At 38.3% G+C, this 17,199-nt stretch overlaps 1 protein-coding gene across 3 annotated transcripts in view; it reads left to right on the forward strand.

The window, feature by feature from the left end:
• Positions 1-17,199, forward strand: part of ANK3 (ankyrin 3) — a 679,472-nt gene that overhangs the window by 509,644 nt on the left and 152,629 nt on the right. For all 3 annotated transcript variants that reach the window (XM_057734351.1, XM_057734352.1, XM_057734350.1), the window contains 2 exons: positions 11,389-11,487; positions 16,603-16,800. In XM_057734351.1, coding sequence (XP_057590334.1) covers positions 11,389-11,487; positions 16,603-16,800 — 297 coding nt within the window. The remainder of the gene's footprint in view (positions 1-11,388; positions 11,488-16,602; positions 16,801-17,199) is intronic.

The raw sequence follows: 17,199 nt of genomic DNA on the forward strand, positions 1-17,199 counted from the left end.
GCAGCATCCTAATTTGTTTCCTTACGGAAATGCTTTGCTAAGAATGACTGCTGGACTTCCTAAGTGGCGCAGTGGTAAAGAATCCGCCTGCCAAGGCAGGAGATATGGGTTCGAGCCCTGCTCTGGGAAGATTCCACATGCCACAGAGCAACTAAGCCCGTGCGCCATAAAAAATAAATAAATAAAATATGATACAAATGAATTAAAAAAAAAAAGAATGACTGCTTACGCTAGCTGCTATTTCTTTCGGTTTAACTCTCACTCTCTGCAAAGCTAGCATGTGTATTTGTATCCTTTTTGAAGGAAGATACTTTGCAGTGGGTGGTCTCTCCTCATTTTTATTTTCCTTTGCATCAATTCACAGCCAAATCAGAGGCTCAATATGGACCCCAAATTAGAACCAGGTAAAGACTTTGTGACAACTTCTGAGTTCTCCATCTGATAATAAAGGCAGCAGTGCTTGTATTTAGTGCTTCAGAGAATATTCAGGAGTTCCAGGTAGAGTCATATTATTACTACTCTGATTTCCAGAATGCTGCTCTAACTATTCCTCTTCCAACTTCCAGCCTTTCTAGCAACATGCCACTACCTACATCCCAATATAAGCCCGTTAATACAATATTGCACTCAAAGCCATACCCTGACACTCAGAAGCACCCATTCATCTTAATGTCTATAGCACTTTGCTAAGTGCTTCCTAGCATGTACTAGATGTTTAATAAGTATTTGCTGAATATATAAATAAGTTACACATCTTAATGTTACATTTGCGGAAAGGTCTTACTTTATTTGACTTTATACTGGTCCTGTGATAATGTAATTTTGCTCCCTGAAGTTAATGGCATCCATTTGATTTATAAGAATAAAGAGATATTTGTGCACAGGTAGATAAAGGGTTTTCAGAGTATCTCAAATCTGTGACTTGTTAAGTTCTTACAATTCTGGAAAGGTGTGAGGAGACACTTAGATGTCCTATAATTTAGCTTATCCTTTCCCAGAAGTGTAACTGGTTATATTTCTTAGGTTAAAGATGAAGGAAAAATAACTATTGCTATTGAGTTTTGCTTTTACTATATTTCCAGTGTTATTGCCTTGGTTAAAAATAAATCCTTAAAGAAAATATTAAATATTTCATAGTCATAAAATAATCTCTACCAAAGAGAAAATTCTAATACAATACTTGCTCCTTGGAGTTCTAACATAGACATGTTGACAAGAGTATTTGAAATAATGCACAAGACTCTGGGTCTCTACATTACTCAAGACTAATTTGAAAATATTTCTTTTATGTCATTCAAAAATATAGTCATTTTTTATTTTTATAACAGAAATATTAAAAGTGAATTGAAAGTATTTATTTGGACTCACAGAAGAACAAGGGCACCTTCCCCAAATTTTGCTATGAAACTTAAATTGCTCTAAGAAAAAAAAGTCTTAATTAAAAAAAGAAAAAGAAAGAAAGAACAAGCAATCATGAAATTCTCTTAACTTCCAGACATGAAAGTCTCTTTGAAGGAAAGAGTGTTTTTGAGAGTTGCAAAGAGTTCTGAGAACATGACAGAAGCATCTTTTTTTCTCTTTCTCTCTTCCCTGATGATTTTACACCATGTTGGAACCCTCATTTGCCTTACCAAATTAGAGACCTGAAGGCATTGGGTAAATCGCGTATGCCACTGAAGCCTGGCTCTCTTGAAGAATCTACAAAGCAACCTCAGGACAGTTATTATTTTAGTTAATTGCTATCTGGTTCCCAGAGCTGGTGCTCTGAAAGTAATCCAGTATTTCTCCTGTTTTCCCTTGATGTATGTTGGTAACGTTCACATCCTATTTCTTTTAAATAACTCTATATCCATTAGGCACACAAGCACTCTACAGTTACCAACAAAAAACCTCTTTAATTATCCTCCTTCCTTAAAGGAAAGATACAATAAATGTCATTATTTGTTTTGTTTTTAATTGGCAATCTTAATTTGAATTGGTTTTTCTCCCCATGTAACATCTCCTAAGAACTGTTTAAAAAAAAAAAGCAATTTTACATTTTTAAAATTATATTTTATAATCAGCTATTCAGTTTCTGTCTACTGAAAATTCAAGAATTCTCTCATCTATGGAGAAGGAATATTCCTGAAGCAGTAATGATCAGAACAAACACGAACTATGTTGGTGTGGTGTATAGAAGCCACATATTCATGTTTTTTTTCAAATGTAAAGTTCTGGCTTTAAATAATGGTAGAGTAGCTTGTATTGATAAAAATCATAAACTCTAGAAAAATATCTTTAAAAAACATGTTTGGAGACACTGAAAAGCATCAAAAGCAGGCATAAATTGGAGTGAACTCAACTTGTGAAAGAACTAAATAACACAGGAGGACACCTGAATTCACGTGGCAGCACTCACTTCTCAGCACAGCGTACTATGAGAGCTTGTGCAGAAAGTCGCAGTTGTTTTGAGTTTTATTGTCTTGAGGACAGAGGATCAAGTTTGGGGCTGTAAGAGTGGCTGGACGTTTAGGGGGGAAATCACCGACAGGGGGGAAATCTCCGACAGGAGGGAAATCAGCGTAACACTCCCCAGTCCTTGGCTGACCCCTGAACGGTGCATGTGCAGGGTCAAACTCCAGGGTGGTCAGAGGAAAATAACTGCTAAAAGATGGAAACCTGCAAAGAAAGTTCAGCAACTACCTGCTGCATGGGAGGCAGAATTACCAGATCAGAGAGGCTTGGTAAACATCTTTGACTTTTAATTGAAACTCAGGAAAGACTGCATCTTAGGAATTACAGCTATCCCCCAGGACTAAAGGGATCACTCTGGGAATAAGGATAAAACTGAAATAGACCTATTGTTGAAAGCCTGAAAGCAAGTCCCTACAAGTTCCAGTGTTGTTATAGTATTTACAATACCCGGAATATAATTTAAAATTATTACACATTAAACATGTTAAATAATCTGAATGAAAATACAGATATAATGGGTGAAGAAAAGAAGAGTTTCAGGAGAAATAAGGAAAGCTTAAAAAAAAAAAAAGATAGAAATCCTACAATTGAAAAACACAATATCTGAATTTTTTAAAAGTCATTGAATGGGATAAACAGCTGATTGAGTACAAAGAAAGAATTGAGAATTTGAAGAGCAGTCATAAAAATTATCCAAACTGAAGAACAGAAAGCTAAAAGTTTAAAAATGAAATTAACACCATATCAACAATCTGTGGAATAATAGCAAGCCAGCTAACTACATACAATGGAGTCTAAAAGGCAGAGGAAAAAGAGATTGGGGTAGAAAAAAAAGTTTTTTTAAATATATATATCCAAATTAAATCATAAACTTCAACCCCCAAACCCAGGAAACTTAGCACTCCAAGGAGGATAAATAGAAAGAAAACCACACAGAGGCACATCATACTGAAACTGCTCAATGTCAAAAAGAGAAAATTTTTTAAGCAGCGAGAAGAAAAGATGCATTATAAATGGAAAAACAATGATGAGACTGTTACCTGACTTCTTATCAGAAACACTGGAGGTCAGAAGACAATAAAACATCGTTAAGGTGCTGAATGAAAAATATCTGTTAACCTAGAATTTATATCCAGTAAAAGTATATTTCCATAATAAAAGTAAAATATAGTTTCAGATAAACAAAGCTGAGATAACTTGTTACCATCAAACCCACACTTAAAGAAATACTGAAGGAAGTTCTTCATTCTGAAGGGAAATGATACTAGATGGAGGTGTGTATCTAAATAAAGTAGAGACAAGTTAGAAGTAATAAATAATCACATAAAAAACTTTTTATTTTCTTAAATTTTTAAAAAGTTGACTGAATGATATCAATCTGTTATGAGGTTTATAATGCATGTAAAAGTTACATATGTATTTAGAGCACAAAAGATGAAACTACTAATATAAATGGAATTATTGCAGAATTCTCATATGTGAGAACAATATTAGTTCAATACATAATATTCAAATATTATTACTGTATAATATAATTAATATTATTTGGACTGTGATAAGCGTACATATTTTAGTCTCTAGGGCCACCACTAAAAAAAAAAACAAAAGAAAGAAAGAAAGGGAACAGTTTAGTTAAAAAGCCAAAGGAAGAGTCAGCGACGTATATGATGAATCAGTCACTAGGGTACTAAACAATACTCACCCCAAAAGAAGATAAGAAAGAAGGAAGAAAAAACAGGACGAACAGACTGGAGAAATACATGACAGATAGTATATGGGTGTGTTCTAGGCTCAGAGAGAAAGCTCTAGTCTTCTAAGCAGAAAGAACAACGGAAGGATTTTAGTTTAGTTTAATTCTAAACATATAGCATGTATGGCATGACAACAGGAAGGGCATTAGAAAGAGATATTTTTCTCTCCTATATATAAATGGCAGAAATGAATTCTTGATCTTAAAAGGAGATTACTTGGTAAAGCAGAAGAAATCCAGTCCCTCTGAGGGAGTCAACCCTGAGTGTAAGTTCTAATGGGAACCATTAACTTGCTCGTGACCTTGGGTAGTTCCATTAATCCTGGGGAGCAGCTTTTTCATCTATAAAGGGAACTTCTGATGCCTTTCTCATGAGTTGTTATAAAAATTCAATAAGATCACAAATATAAAGTGCCTGGGACAACAGAGGGATGTCAAAAATGTTATTTCACTTTCTCTCAGGCCAAATCTACAATTACCCAACATGCACAAATGAGGGTACAGTCAGAATTTTTAAAGAAAAATACAGATATGAGAATAGCTTTGCTATTAAACTGCAATTGGTGCCTTTTAATTAATCTCTGGCTATCATTATAACTCTTCTCTTGCGAGCACTACCTGCTTTCTCTTTCACTGTTTTCAACCTCCTGTTAAATATCACGTCCTGTTTTATATCCATGACATAGAAAAAAGTACACATCCATAGAATTCTCTCTGCTTGACTTCCTTTCCCTTCTATTGAGTATGAGTTTTGCTTAAAAGGAAGACTAGAAAGGAACCTAGAGGATCGTAATCAAAATAAATTATGTCTCTTTCTGAAAGTGTTTCCCTGGTCAGGAATTTGTCATTTCAGTATCAGCTTTGAGCAAATTCAACCTGTTAGGAGCGTATTCTGGGTTCAGTATTCCTAAGTGTGATGCGTTAATGTCCCGCTCCATGCTTTTCAGAAAAACCTGAAAGAAAATCTTTTCGACCTCCAAGTGTGCAAGGTTTTGCTCTTTGTCTAACAGGAGAGAGCCTTTTGTCCAGCCAGTAGAGTGCAGTTCCCCACCTCACTAATCAGATTACTGTCACTGAGATGAAATATGAGATCTAGACTTGCCCGTTTGTGTTGCTTCAGAATTCTGCCCAAGGGAATACTTGTTCATTATGTTAGTGCTTTAGAAATCAGGAGAATTGGAGGGAAAAAAAATCACTAACCCCATGCAATTTCATTTCCTCCCCATAATGTTACTATGGCAACTACACATCCTCTCTCCTTCTCTCCTGTCCAACTGCATATGCTGCGTTTTTGAGGCAGCCTCCTGTGAGCCTCAAGAATTGCCTTTGTCAAGCATTTTTCAACTAGAGGTCAAAACTATATACTGTTGTATATGGTTGAAGAACTGCTTTTTGGTCCAGGACCCATTCGAAGTGACACTGTACATTAATTGTAAATTTCCAGGGGTTGGGAGCAGGTAAGATTTTGTATTTTGTATTGGAAAAAGCATTCCTCTAATTTTAAGGAAAGGAGTTCCTTGCTATGTAAATCAGTTCACTACTGGGTTGCAAAACACAGTATCCACAGTAGCTTTTTTTGAGCTTATAATGTTCTGAATTAGAAAGAGGAAAAAAATCTTAGAGCAAATATTCTGATATTTGTCTTACTTTCTTATTTTTTATTTGAATTATAGTTGCTTTACAATATAGTGTTAATTTCTTTTTTATTTTTATAAATTTATTTATTTTGGTTGTGTTGGGTCTTTTTTTGCTGTGCACGGGCTTTCCTTTTAGTTGCGGTGAGTGGGGGCTACTCTTCGCTGTGGTGCGCGGGCTCCTCATTGCCGTGGCTTCTCTTGTTGCAGAGCACGGGCTCTAGGTGCGTGGGCTTCAGTAGTTGCAGCATATGGGTTCAATAGTTGTGGCTCACGGGCTCTAAAGCTCAGGCTCAATAGTTGTGGCACACGGGCTTCGTTGCTCTGTGGCATGTGGGATCTTCCTGGAGCGGGGATCGAACCCATTTCCCCTGCATTGGCAGGCGGATTCTTAACCACTTCGCCACCTAGGAAGCCCCACATAGGATCTTCATTGTGGCATGCGGGATCTTTTTGTTGTGGCACACAGGCTTCTCTAGTTGTGGCATGCAGGCTCAGTAGTTGTGGCATGTGGGCTTAGTTGCCCCACAGCACGTGGGATCTTAGTTCCCTGACCAGGATTGAACCAACATCCCTTGCATTGGAAGGTGGACTCTTAACCACTGGACCACCAGGGAAATCCCATAGTCGTTTTTATTAAGCAACTTTCACCAACATGGTGCTGAGTTACCTTCTCTGTGAGATTCAAGTATCCCTTTTAAGCCAGTAACTTTGTCCTCAGGAACAGACTTGTTGGAATGATAATACATGCTCACAAAGAACTAAAATACCATGTCAAAAGTCATAGATAACCCCAAAGAAATCAGATAAAACACAAGGGGAATCCTGATGGTAGAATGGTTATGTCTAGCTTTGGAAAAGTCTTCCAAGAAAAACTGTACTTTAAGTGGTAAGGATTTGGATCTTGGCAAAAGTAGAAAGAGAACTTCGAGGCATATGAAGTAGTGTGTGCAAAACAGAGAAACAAGAACATGGGAGGCTTTCACCAGGAACTGCAGAGAGTTTAATTGAGGTAGAAGGGACGGGGATTAGGGAATAGTCAAGTGTAGCAGCAACTGATTGGAAGGCTTTGAATGCTAACCTGAGGAATTTAGACGCGACTGAGGAATGAATGACAGTCATTAAAGATCTTTTTGAACACAGGGTTATCATAATCAGAACATGAATGTAAGCCACACCTATTTCAAAGCTAAAGAAATCAGTTTGGAATTTAAGTATCTACTTTTTGTCCCCCCAAAATTGGTATTAAGTAATGTCAATGCCGGCTTTTTTTTTTTTTTTTTTTTAACTGAACTGTGAATCACTACATGGCAGATACTTTCCTAGCTCAATGTGGTTCAGCTGGTCATGTCGATCTTCGTGACTGTAGAAACTGTGGTGCTAATTAAAGATCTTACATTAACTCTAGGCACTCGTTTTCCACTGACCTATGATGGTCCCCACAGCCAGGCCGGCACTGTCTGTGCAACCAGACAGTTATGACATCTCGTACAGCTTCCTGCTAAAAGCGATCTCTCCTGCCGGGATTCCTGCTATTTGAAGAGCCATGCACCTTTGAAAAGTTTCAGAGCAAATTTGCAGAAGATACAAAGGAGTCAGCCATTTGCAATCAATGTTTAAAATACTGCAAGTAAAACTACAGTTGAAAGAACTGTGCTTCAGGTAGCTCTTTGCAGTTCAGCTAGGAACTGATGAGGCTTTCCTTGGGGAACTCACGGACTTTATCACTGATAAAAGGAGCAGTGGCTAGAATGGAAAGCCCTTCACAGCTCTGACACTGCTGAAAAAAAGTCACTTTTCCTGGCTGAGTCTCCAGATTCTATAAGTTTTTAATAAGCAGCAGAGGTCAGAAGTAGCAGCCACAGAACGCAGATAAAAGAAGGTGAGGAGTGGCTGAAAGTTTGAGCAGAGGGGCTTTGTCTTAATAACTCCTCCCAAGATATGCCTTATTTGTCCTGCAGTCAGCACTGGCCTCATTCTGAATTCAGCCCATGCAGCCTTGGACTCTTTGAACCTCAGTCTTCATTTACAAAAAGAAGATCATACCTTCCGTATAGGGTCTTGTGAGAAGACAGTGATCGAATGTTTTGGATTTGCTTCAAAACAATATAAAGAAAGGAGAAAAGGTCAGGATATAGATGAATCAAGGTGGATCCCAAGGTGACATTTGTTGATGCTGTCCACCAGGTACCTAGAGGCTCACTACACTGTTCAGTCTACTTTAGTCTGAAATATGTTTGAAGTTTTTCATAATTAAAACTTTTTTAAAAAGATGAAGTCAGCAAAAATATATGTCTGTAAGGAACAATGTACTTCAAAGGATTAAGGAGTCGAGACAGACTTTGCTCTTAGATAGCCAAACACTTTGTTATTCAGTATGTAGGATTTTGCTTGGGGGAAGATCATTTCCAAAGATAAATGAGTTTTCTTTGAAAATGATAAATGAGTTTTCAATGGTAAATAATATTGTGTGTGTGACCGTAGTTTGAAAATGCCTACATATACTCTGTCATCCCTTATATGATAGAGTCTACTTATGAGAAAATGAGAGGATCAAATTTGATCTTTTAGTTCATAAAAGACAATCACATTCAGAGAATATGAAAATTTCTGGGTGTTGGAAGGTGGATGTGATTATTGTATTATTTCTCCTTCAGATATTTTCAGGTTTTACATTACTGGGAAGACATTTGGACTCCATGGTATACTTTTAATTTGTTCTCAGATTGTATTTTATTCTATTTTACTAGGAAAATGCTGTTTCCAACTTAAAAGACTATTACATTGCTTAACTTCACGTTAGAAGAGTAAATGTTTTAAATCAGCGTAAAAGGTAGAATTTTTAAACATGCTCAAACATATACAAACCAGCTCATGTCATATTTGGAATTCAAGTCTCATTTTTTAAGGAATTTTAATTCTATTGAGATTTGGCTAGCAGTTTAGAAATAGGATTGTACCTTAGTGATTATATATTAGGATAATAGGCTTACTTTCAAAATGTGCTCACACAATCTATGAGGGTGAATCAAAAATTATCCCCACTCTGGCTGTAGAATTTATTTTAATTAACTTTTAGAAGAGACAAATACATCATTTTTCAACATAATCTCCTTGCTTTTCAATACACTGTGTCCATCTGTCAACAAGCTTTCATATTCCCTCATTAAAAAATGTTTTAGGCTGAGCTGTGAGCCATGAATGCACCACTGTCTTCACTTCTTCATCAGAAGTAAATCTTCATCCTTGTAGGACTGCTTGCAGGGGACCAAACAGGTGAAAGTCCAATGGAGCAAGATCAGGACTATAGGGAGGATGCTTTAACACCTCAAAACAAAGTAATTGATGACAGACTTAGGTTTCGAAAAGTTTGTGCGAGATGGGTACTGAAACAACTCACGGAAGAGCATAAACAGAAGCGTTTGGATATCTGAAACAACATTTGGACCTATACTCTAAGGAAGGTGAAAGTTTCTTAAAGAGAATCATTACTGGTGATGAGACATGGATTCATCACTACGAGCCTGAGAGTAAATGGCAGAGTATGGAATGGAAACACCCTCAATCACTAACCAAGAAAAAGTTCAAAAGTCAACCATCAGCTGGAAGATTGTTGCTTACAGTTTTCTGGGATTCTCAAGGGCCAATATTGGAACATTATCAGGAAAAAGTTCAACAATCAACAGTGCTCATTCCAGTGAGATGCTTATTGAAAAGCTGAAGCCTAAACTTCAGATTAAACCCAGAGGACTGCTATCCAAGGGCGTTGTGATCTTACATGACAATGCACGTCCACACAGTTCTGCCCACACTGCCGACACTCTGCAAAAACTTCATTTTGAGGTGTTAAAGCATCCTCCCTATAGTCCTGATCTTGCTCCATTGGACTTTCACCTGTTTGGTCCCCTGCAAGCAGCCCTACAAGGATGAAGATTCACTTCTGATGAAGAAGTGAAGACAGTGGTGCATTGTGGCTCACAGCTCAGCCTAAAACATTTTTTAATGAGGGAATATGAAAGCTTGTTGACAGATGGACACAGTGTATTGAAAAGCAAGGAGATTATGTTGAAAAATGATGTATTTGTCTCTTCTAAAAGTTAATTAAAATAAATTCTACAGCCAGAGTGGGGATAATTTTTGACTCACCCTCACAGAAAGTGATTTGAATACATTAAATCAACTTGTGATGTATTTTGAAATGTGACTATCCTTAGGGTAGGTATTGTCAACAGCAGGAATCTTCAAGTTGGGGAACACATAAGCCAGGGTGTGTGAAAACTTCTCCATACGATTTGGAGCCACTTAGGTAGTTTTAAGTGAATTCATTTCCACTTCCTCAACTCCCTGTTAATTCTCCTTTCCCACCTATTTTTTAGGTGGGAAAATAGCACTTCTCCCCTAGTCCTAAAGAAAAGCCTGACTCTAACTCTCACCGACATGGCCCCAGGGTGCAAAGCCTCTGAGGGGAAGGGGAGATGGAGAGGGGAAAAGGGAAGTGTTGAAACCACTGGTGTCCTGTTAAGAACTGCATAATCCTAATGATTAGGTAACCAATTCTCTGCACGTCAAGTGCTTTGAAATCCTATTGCCGCCACCAAAAAGGAAGGACCTATTGGAGTTGTCTGAAGATGGATCATTGCAGAAAATCTTTGATGAAAGATTATTAAGTGATTTTTGGCATGGAATTCAGGAGTTTAGAGAATTAGTGGCACTGCCAAAACAGAAGCCCAACTACTTATTTATGCAGAGAAGATGTCTCAGCACTAACATTTATAAAGATGAAAATTAGGGAGATACTGATGCTGAACCCGGTCTCATCCTAGCAGTTAATAATGCTCATTAGCATATCCATGAACTAGTTGTGAAAAAAGTACATCTCAGGCAGAGAGGAATTTTTAATAAATCGTTACTCTTGCTTAATAATCATAAAATGTGTAATGTATTTTTGCTGTTTTGATCCATTGTATTTGAATAATTATAATTCTAATCAGGAGATTTATTTTTGATACTTAAATAAAGGCTTATGTTCTCAGGAAATCTTTAAACCTTTTTAAAATGTAAATTTATGTATTTTTGCAGCAGGGAAATATGATATGGTAATCAATAAAATCACTCAAGCATAAAATTATATTACATGAAGATAAAATTATATGGGGAAAGTAGAATGGAAATAGCCATGCAGGAGCAAAAAGGACCAACGTAAAATTTCCGTTACAAACTCCTATTTTAAAGATGTGTGTATTTTTTTTTAATGGTGGATATCAAATTACGTATAGTATTTAAATTCCATTGGACAGTCAAAAGAGTAGTGGAAGAGTTATATTTTTAAATGTCAGTTTTGTGTGGAATTACACACTTGGCAACTACTTAAACTGATGAAAAATTGAGTCCTCTAGTTGAAAATATAAAGTTGTTTTATGAGATACATGAGTAAATGTTTGACGCTCACTGGTCCACAGCATGTTGGATGCTGCGCTGAGCCTTGACAGAATGCACTCGTTTATAGAATTTCGCATCAAATGTAATTGAAGATGTTGCCTTGTTTGATAGGATGGCCTGACACCGCTGCACTGTGGAGCGCGGAGTGGCCACGAGCAGGTGGTGGAGATGCTGCTGGATCGAGCTGCCCCCATTCTCTCAAAAACCAAGGTAACTTCTCCCTAGGTGTTTGGGCATCACACTGTATTTAGCTTTGAATCCCTTGACTGGTTACTTCACCCAGCCTTCCAGTGGCGTAGAAAATGCCATAGTTTGAATTTAGCAATTAGCATGGCTCTGTGCACCACATCTTTGGTGACCCTGAAGATCAAGTTTGGGTTTATGAGGCCTTCAGATGCAATGCACGCTATCACAAAGTCATTTGTGTGTGTGTGTTGCTTTTGTTTTTATTTTGTTTTGTTTGGGGGATACTTACTGCTTGATTTTATTCTATGAAATTTTCATAACTCAGAAATGATTGCTTGCTGGGGAAAGAAAGACTCCAAGATCTGCAGTCTAAAGTCTGGGTGCTGGCATGCTTTCTCTAGCCACTTGGGTTTATTTCTTGAGAGTTCACAGACTATCAGAAGGGCCAAGATATCATTTAACTGATCAAGACTGGAAACTTTGGAAAGATTATACCTTGCTCAGGCCTTTGGAAAAGTTGACGTATCTGAAGGGAACACATGATGATTGCCTGAAAAAAAAAATGATGTTTTACTGAGTATCTTCTGGATTTTTAAATGGTAAAACAATTTGACAGTATTTGAAAAAGAGAATATTTGTAAATAAATTTGGGGACATACAAGCTACCTCAGAGTCATTACTGTTTTTATAAATCAAACCAGTGATTTTTTGAAGCTATGTTAAGCTTTATAAAGAGCTCTAAATTCTATACAAACAAAACAAAACGAAAGCACATCTTACTCCTGTTTGCACTCTGATCAGTGTTTACTCAACAACTCTGGTGAAGATGGACAGGGTCAAGGTGGTCTGAACAATTCCATCACTCATTTGAAATGCGGGGTTTAGATTGGCGAGCCTTTGGAGCGATTATCCAACAGAATTAAGCAGCCACCATTTTTCACTGCATGTGATGACATCTTGGACTTCTGAGTGCTTCTCATCTAAACCATTCTATTTGTTCCTTTTCCTTTCACATAGTCCATATCTATCTTCTCTCCCTTCCACTGCTGTCTTTGAGCTACATCATCTTCCTGAAGCACCGTAACCACTTCCTTATTGGTCCCCCACTTCCCACCTGCTTCTTTCCAATCCCTTTACCGTTTTGCAGTCAGAGTGACCATATAAACTGTCAACTAAACCATGTCAACCTCTTGCATAAAAGGCCTCCAATTAATTCCCATCGTTCTCTTTAAAATTAATTTTCATTTTATCAAAGCGGTATAGGCACAATTAAAAAGCACACCATTGTCTCATCATTCTTCTAGTGTTCATTTCATTATCTATTTAGCTTTTTTCCCTGAGAAATCTCCTTGACTTTTTTCTTCAGTGCTTTTCATTTTCTTGTCCTCTGAGAGCTTCTTTTCTTAAAGCATCCAGTTCTTGTTTTATGGATGCAATACATTCTGTTGCCTTTCAGAGAACATTCAAGATGACTTTTCTTTACATTCTTTCTGCCTCTCATCTGTCCCTGACGCCTCAGATTTCCTGTCTTCTCTTTGTTGGCTTTGACTCTCTCTTTCATGGTGAGGGTTGCCCACTAATGTCTATACCTGACTGTAAGTGTCAGGCACTCACCTTTGAGTGGAAAGTCCATGAGAGTGCAGGCAGGGCTCTTCTCAGGTATATCAGGTGGCAGTGGGTCCGAGGGGTCCCTAAAGTTAGGGTAAGTTGTTCTTTTCTCTAGGAAGTTGAGTTTTTTGAGAGACAAATCCTCTAACCTTTTGCAGTATACACCTGAGTGAATACACTGAGTAAAAAAAAGGAAATGGAACTGTCATTCTCCTGGTCCTCTGTGCATACCTTAATCATAACAACAATAATATTTACAGAGCAATTACTACATACCGGGCTCTAAGCAGTTTATATATATTAACCCATTTATTCCTTACAATAACTCTATGAGATACTAGTTTTACTATTATGCCCTTTTTATAGATGAAGAAACTGAGACCCAAAGAGAAGAAAGTAACCTTCTCAAGATGTCTCAGCTAGTGGCAGAAAAAGGATTTGAACCCAGGCAGTCTAACCCTAGAGACCATACTCTTAACACCTACACAGTTCTTCCTTCTTCTGTGAACACCTCTTCTCAATCCAGAGCCTAACCACTGCCATCTGATCTGCCCTGAGCCCTGCATCTAGAATCTCTCTCCAGAGATTAAATTCCTGGTTTCCTGCAAGGTAGAAGGGGGCAGTCATCTGGCTTTGCTGGGTTGGAACGGCCTGGAGGCTTGACCACTCCGTAGGCAGCTGAACCAACACTGCTTTGGGCCCTAAGCCTCATCTTTATCCTCCAAGGTACTATGTTTCCATATCGTCTGCCTTTTGGGCATTTGAGAGGTAAATCTATTGTCTTTATTATACCTCATGGTATACTGGAGTCAGATTGTTGAGCCTATTATGTACGTCTCTTCCCAGTTCCATATTCAGTAACATCACGTTGATAGCTTGAGATTGGTCATAGTGTAGAGGTCTTTACACCATGGAAATTGGTAAATGCTACATCTCAGCACTCTTCTATTTCAAAGGGATATCGTTAAACATTTCCCAGCACACCACGGATTATACCCCTCAACAGACACTTAGGTGGTCAGCCTTCTCTCTTCTGATGGGTCAGCTAACACACTTAAAATCTCTTCCTGTATTCCAGAGCTTGTAGACATCACGCATCTGCTTTGGTTTCCTTTCCCATGTTGTGTGGGTGTGCATGTACCCACATGTGTGTGTGCCCTGTGGTTGTTACCTTTTAAATTCCATTCGTGTTTTTTAGTGGAGTTTGTGGAAGGGTGGATAAACACATGTCCCATCTACCATGTTTATCTGGAAGTCCCTCCGCCCACCGCACTGAGAATTCCGTACCAGAATCTGACCATCTCTCTGTCTCATTTCTCCTTCTGGTCCTTACCTTCTTCCAGCCAAGCAGCCTCCTTTCAGTTCCTAGAATACATCACATTTGTTCTCATTTCCTGTTCCCTCAGACTGAACTCCCTTTGTCTGTCCCAGATCTCTGCAGCCTTCACACATTTCTCAACTCAAATGCCATCTTCTCAGAGAGGCCTCCTTAAAGTGTCTTTACCTGCTTGCTGTCTCTTTCTTCAGTGAAATGAAAACAAAAACTTTGTCTTGTTCAGTGCAGTACCCCAAGCACCTAAATCAGCACCTGGCACGTAGGAGACTTTCACCAGATACTTGTTGAATGAATATTAAGTGAATGAAGGCATTCTGAACTTTAAGACAGTTCTAATTCTTCCAGACTTTCGTCTTTCTGAGCTAAGAAAAACCATCACACTGGATCCATATTTGTAGCTTGATGATGATGCCCTACGAAATAAGACCTCTCTCCACACAACAGATGATCCTTACTTTCTTCTGGTCCTTCCCCAGTGATGTATAAGTTACCCACTCAAAGGTGGTGGTTTTGGGTATCATTAGAGAATTTCCTTCTTTTATTGACACAGCCTCCCATTTCTACTCTCCACGAAATCATTTGTTCTCTGAGATTTTGTTTCTTTGTTTACTTCGTGTTTTCCTCTAAGATTGTATCAAAACATAAAGTGGAGGAATGTTTTGGCAGGAGATAAACAAGTGCATATGCGCGTGGGTGGCAGTATCTCAAGTGAGAAATGTTCCCATCCTTTGTTGCACCTTAGTTTCTACTTTGGTTCAAGATGTTGGAATGGAATTTTTTAGGCAGAAATACTCTGACTGACTGGCAGTTTATGAAGGCTTTACATTTACATTGTTATTTATAGAACTCCTTCTATATATACAAGGCTCTCTGCTGGGCCATATGGGGAAATCATAACCCATGAACCTCTCGCTTTCAAGAAACACGAATAGTTGAAAAACATGACATGGTGAGTGAGTGATGCCCTGAGAGTGGCCAAAGGAAGGCTTGTTTTTTCCCCCTTGTCTTGAACTCCTGTTTTATGTCATTCATAGATACCTTAGGGGAATTTAAGGCAACCCAGAGGATTCAGATACACCTAGTTCATCGGCGCGTATTTAGTTTATTTTCAGAGTTCAGTAATGATGATTTTTTTGGAAACTGAATTTACTGTCACTTTTTCCCCTCACGTAGGTTAAGCTAGGTTACGGTAATTACTAGAGCCTCTCTTGATGGTTGGTTTCTCTAGGAACTTTCCAGGCCGCTCCACGTTGCCTCCACATTTAAAGGAAGCATGTCTGAAAAGGCTGATATCTTAATACCTTGTTTTCTGCCTTCACTAGGAAACACGTGCTGAATGCTAAATGTTTTATTTACCTTAGATCCCACTCATGCCTTCTCTCAGGTCTCTAAATGAATTTTTTACTTATCCTTTTTGCATATGATGACCTGTCATTGAACCCAGTTGATTTAAACCGAGGCAAGTATTAATCAGTTTGTCAAAGCCTTGCCTTTGCTTGCCATAGACACATGGGGGCACCAGACTGATGGAAAAGGGAAAAGTTTTCCTTTCTACATTGATGTGAGACGAAATGTGTTGTATTCAGATCTTTTTTTAAAATTCATCAATGTAATATTCAGTACCAAGTATAAGTAACACAGAAGGACAAATAAAAACTCATCTAGTGGGATTTCCCCGACAGTGCAGTGGTTGGGACTTTGCCTTACAAGGCAGGGGGTGCAGGTTCAATCCCTGGTTGGGGGGCTAAGATCCTACATGCCTCGCTGCCAAAAAACCAAGACATAAAGCAGGCAGTATTGTAGCAAATTCAATAAAAACTTTGAAAATGGCCCACATCAAAAAAATTAAATTAAAAAAAAAAACCAATCTAGTGAATACTAATCTGTTCCTGCCTTAATTTTATCCTTTTCAGTCTTTTTTTATCAATTTTTTTTATTGAAGTATAGTTGATTTACAATTTTCAGTCTTAAATATTAAGTATTCCAACTCACTGGGAATGAAATCAGTAGTAGACTTTACAGCAATTAGGAAAGTAGCTGCCGTTCAAAACAGTTGCCACAAAACCTTTTAAAAAGAGAAAGTATGTCCACATGCACATCTAGGGTTTTCGTCTGTTCATACTTGTTCTGTATGTTGTCAGGCTGTTTGCGTTTGAAGGTAAAACAGTAAGTTCTGCTCTTCTTCTGTGTTCCAGAACGGATTGTCTCCATTGCACATGGCTACGCAGGGGGATCATTTAAACTGCGTCCAACTTCTCCTCCAGCATAACGTGCCGGTGGACGACGTCACCAACGACTACCTGACCGCCCTGCACGTGGCTGCCCACTGCGGCCATTACAAAGTCGCCAAGGTTCTCTTGGACAAGAAAGCAAACCCCAACGCCAAAGCCCTGGTGAGTGGCTCAGCTCCCAAGTCCAGCCTGTGTCGTCATGCTGACCGTATGCTACCCGTACATGTAAAGGGATTCCTTTGCAGGAGGTAGAAATGGAAGGTCTAGTTAAGTAAAGTGTACTTCTTGTCAACCTTCAAATAGCCTTCTGGAAAATCTGTAAACCCTTCTATTTCCAGCATAAGCAAGGCTGGTGATGCTAAATCATTAACTTCTTTATGGTCACACTCGTGATTCTCTGATGTAAATAAAGCCGAAGACTGTACGAGTACAAAAAGACTGAGCTGGTCAACTTATCTTCTGGTAGGTAAAGTGATAACCCTGTGAATTAAAAGCTTTTTCTGAGGTCTGAAAATATGAGGCAAAAATGATAAGCAAAAAAGTTAAACATGAGAGGTCTAG

This window comes from Hippopotamus amphibius, chromosome 5 (genome assembly GCF_030028045.1).
Source record: "Hippopotamus amphibius kiboko isolate mHipAmp2 chromosome 5, mHipAmp2.hap2, whole genome shotgun sequence".
Taxonomy (NCBI): domain Eukaryota; kingdom Metazoa; phylum Chordata; class Mammalia; order Artiodactyla; family Hippopotamidae; genus Hippopotamus; species Hippopotamus amphibius.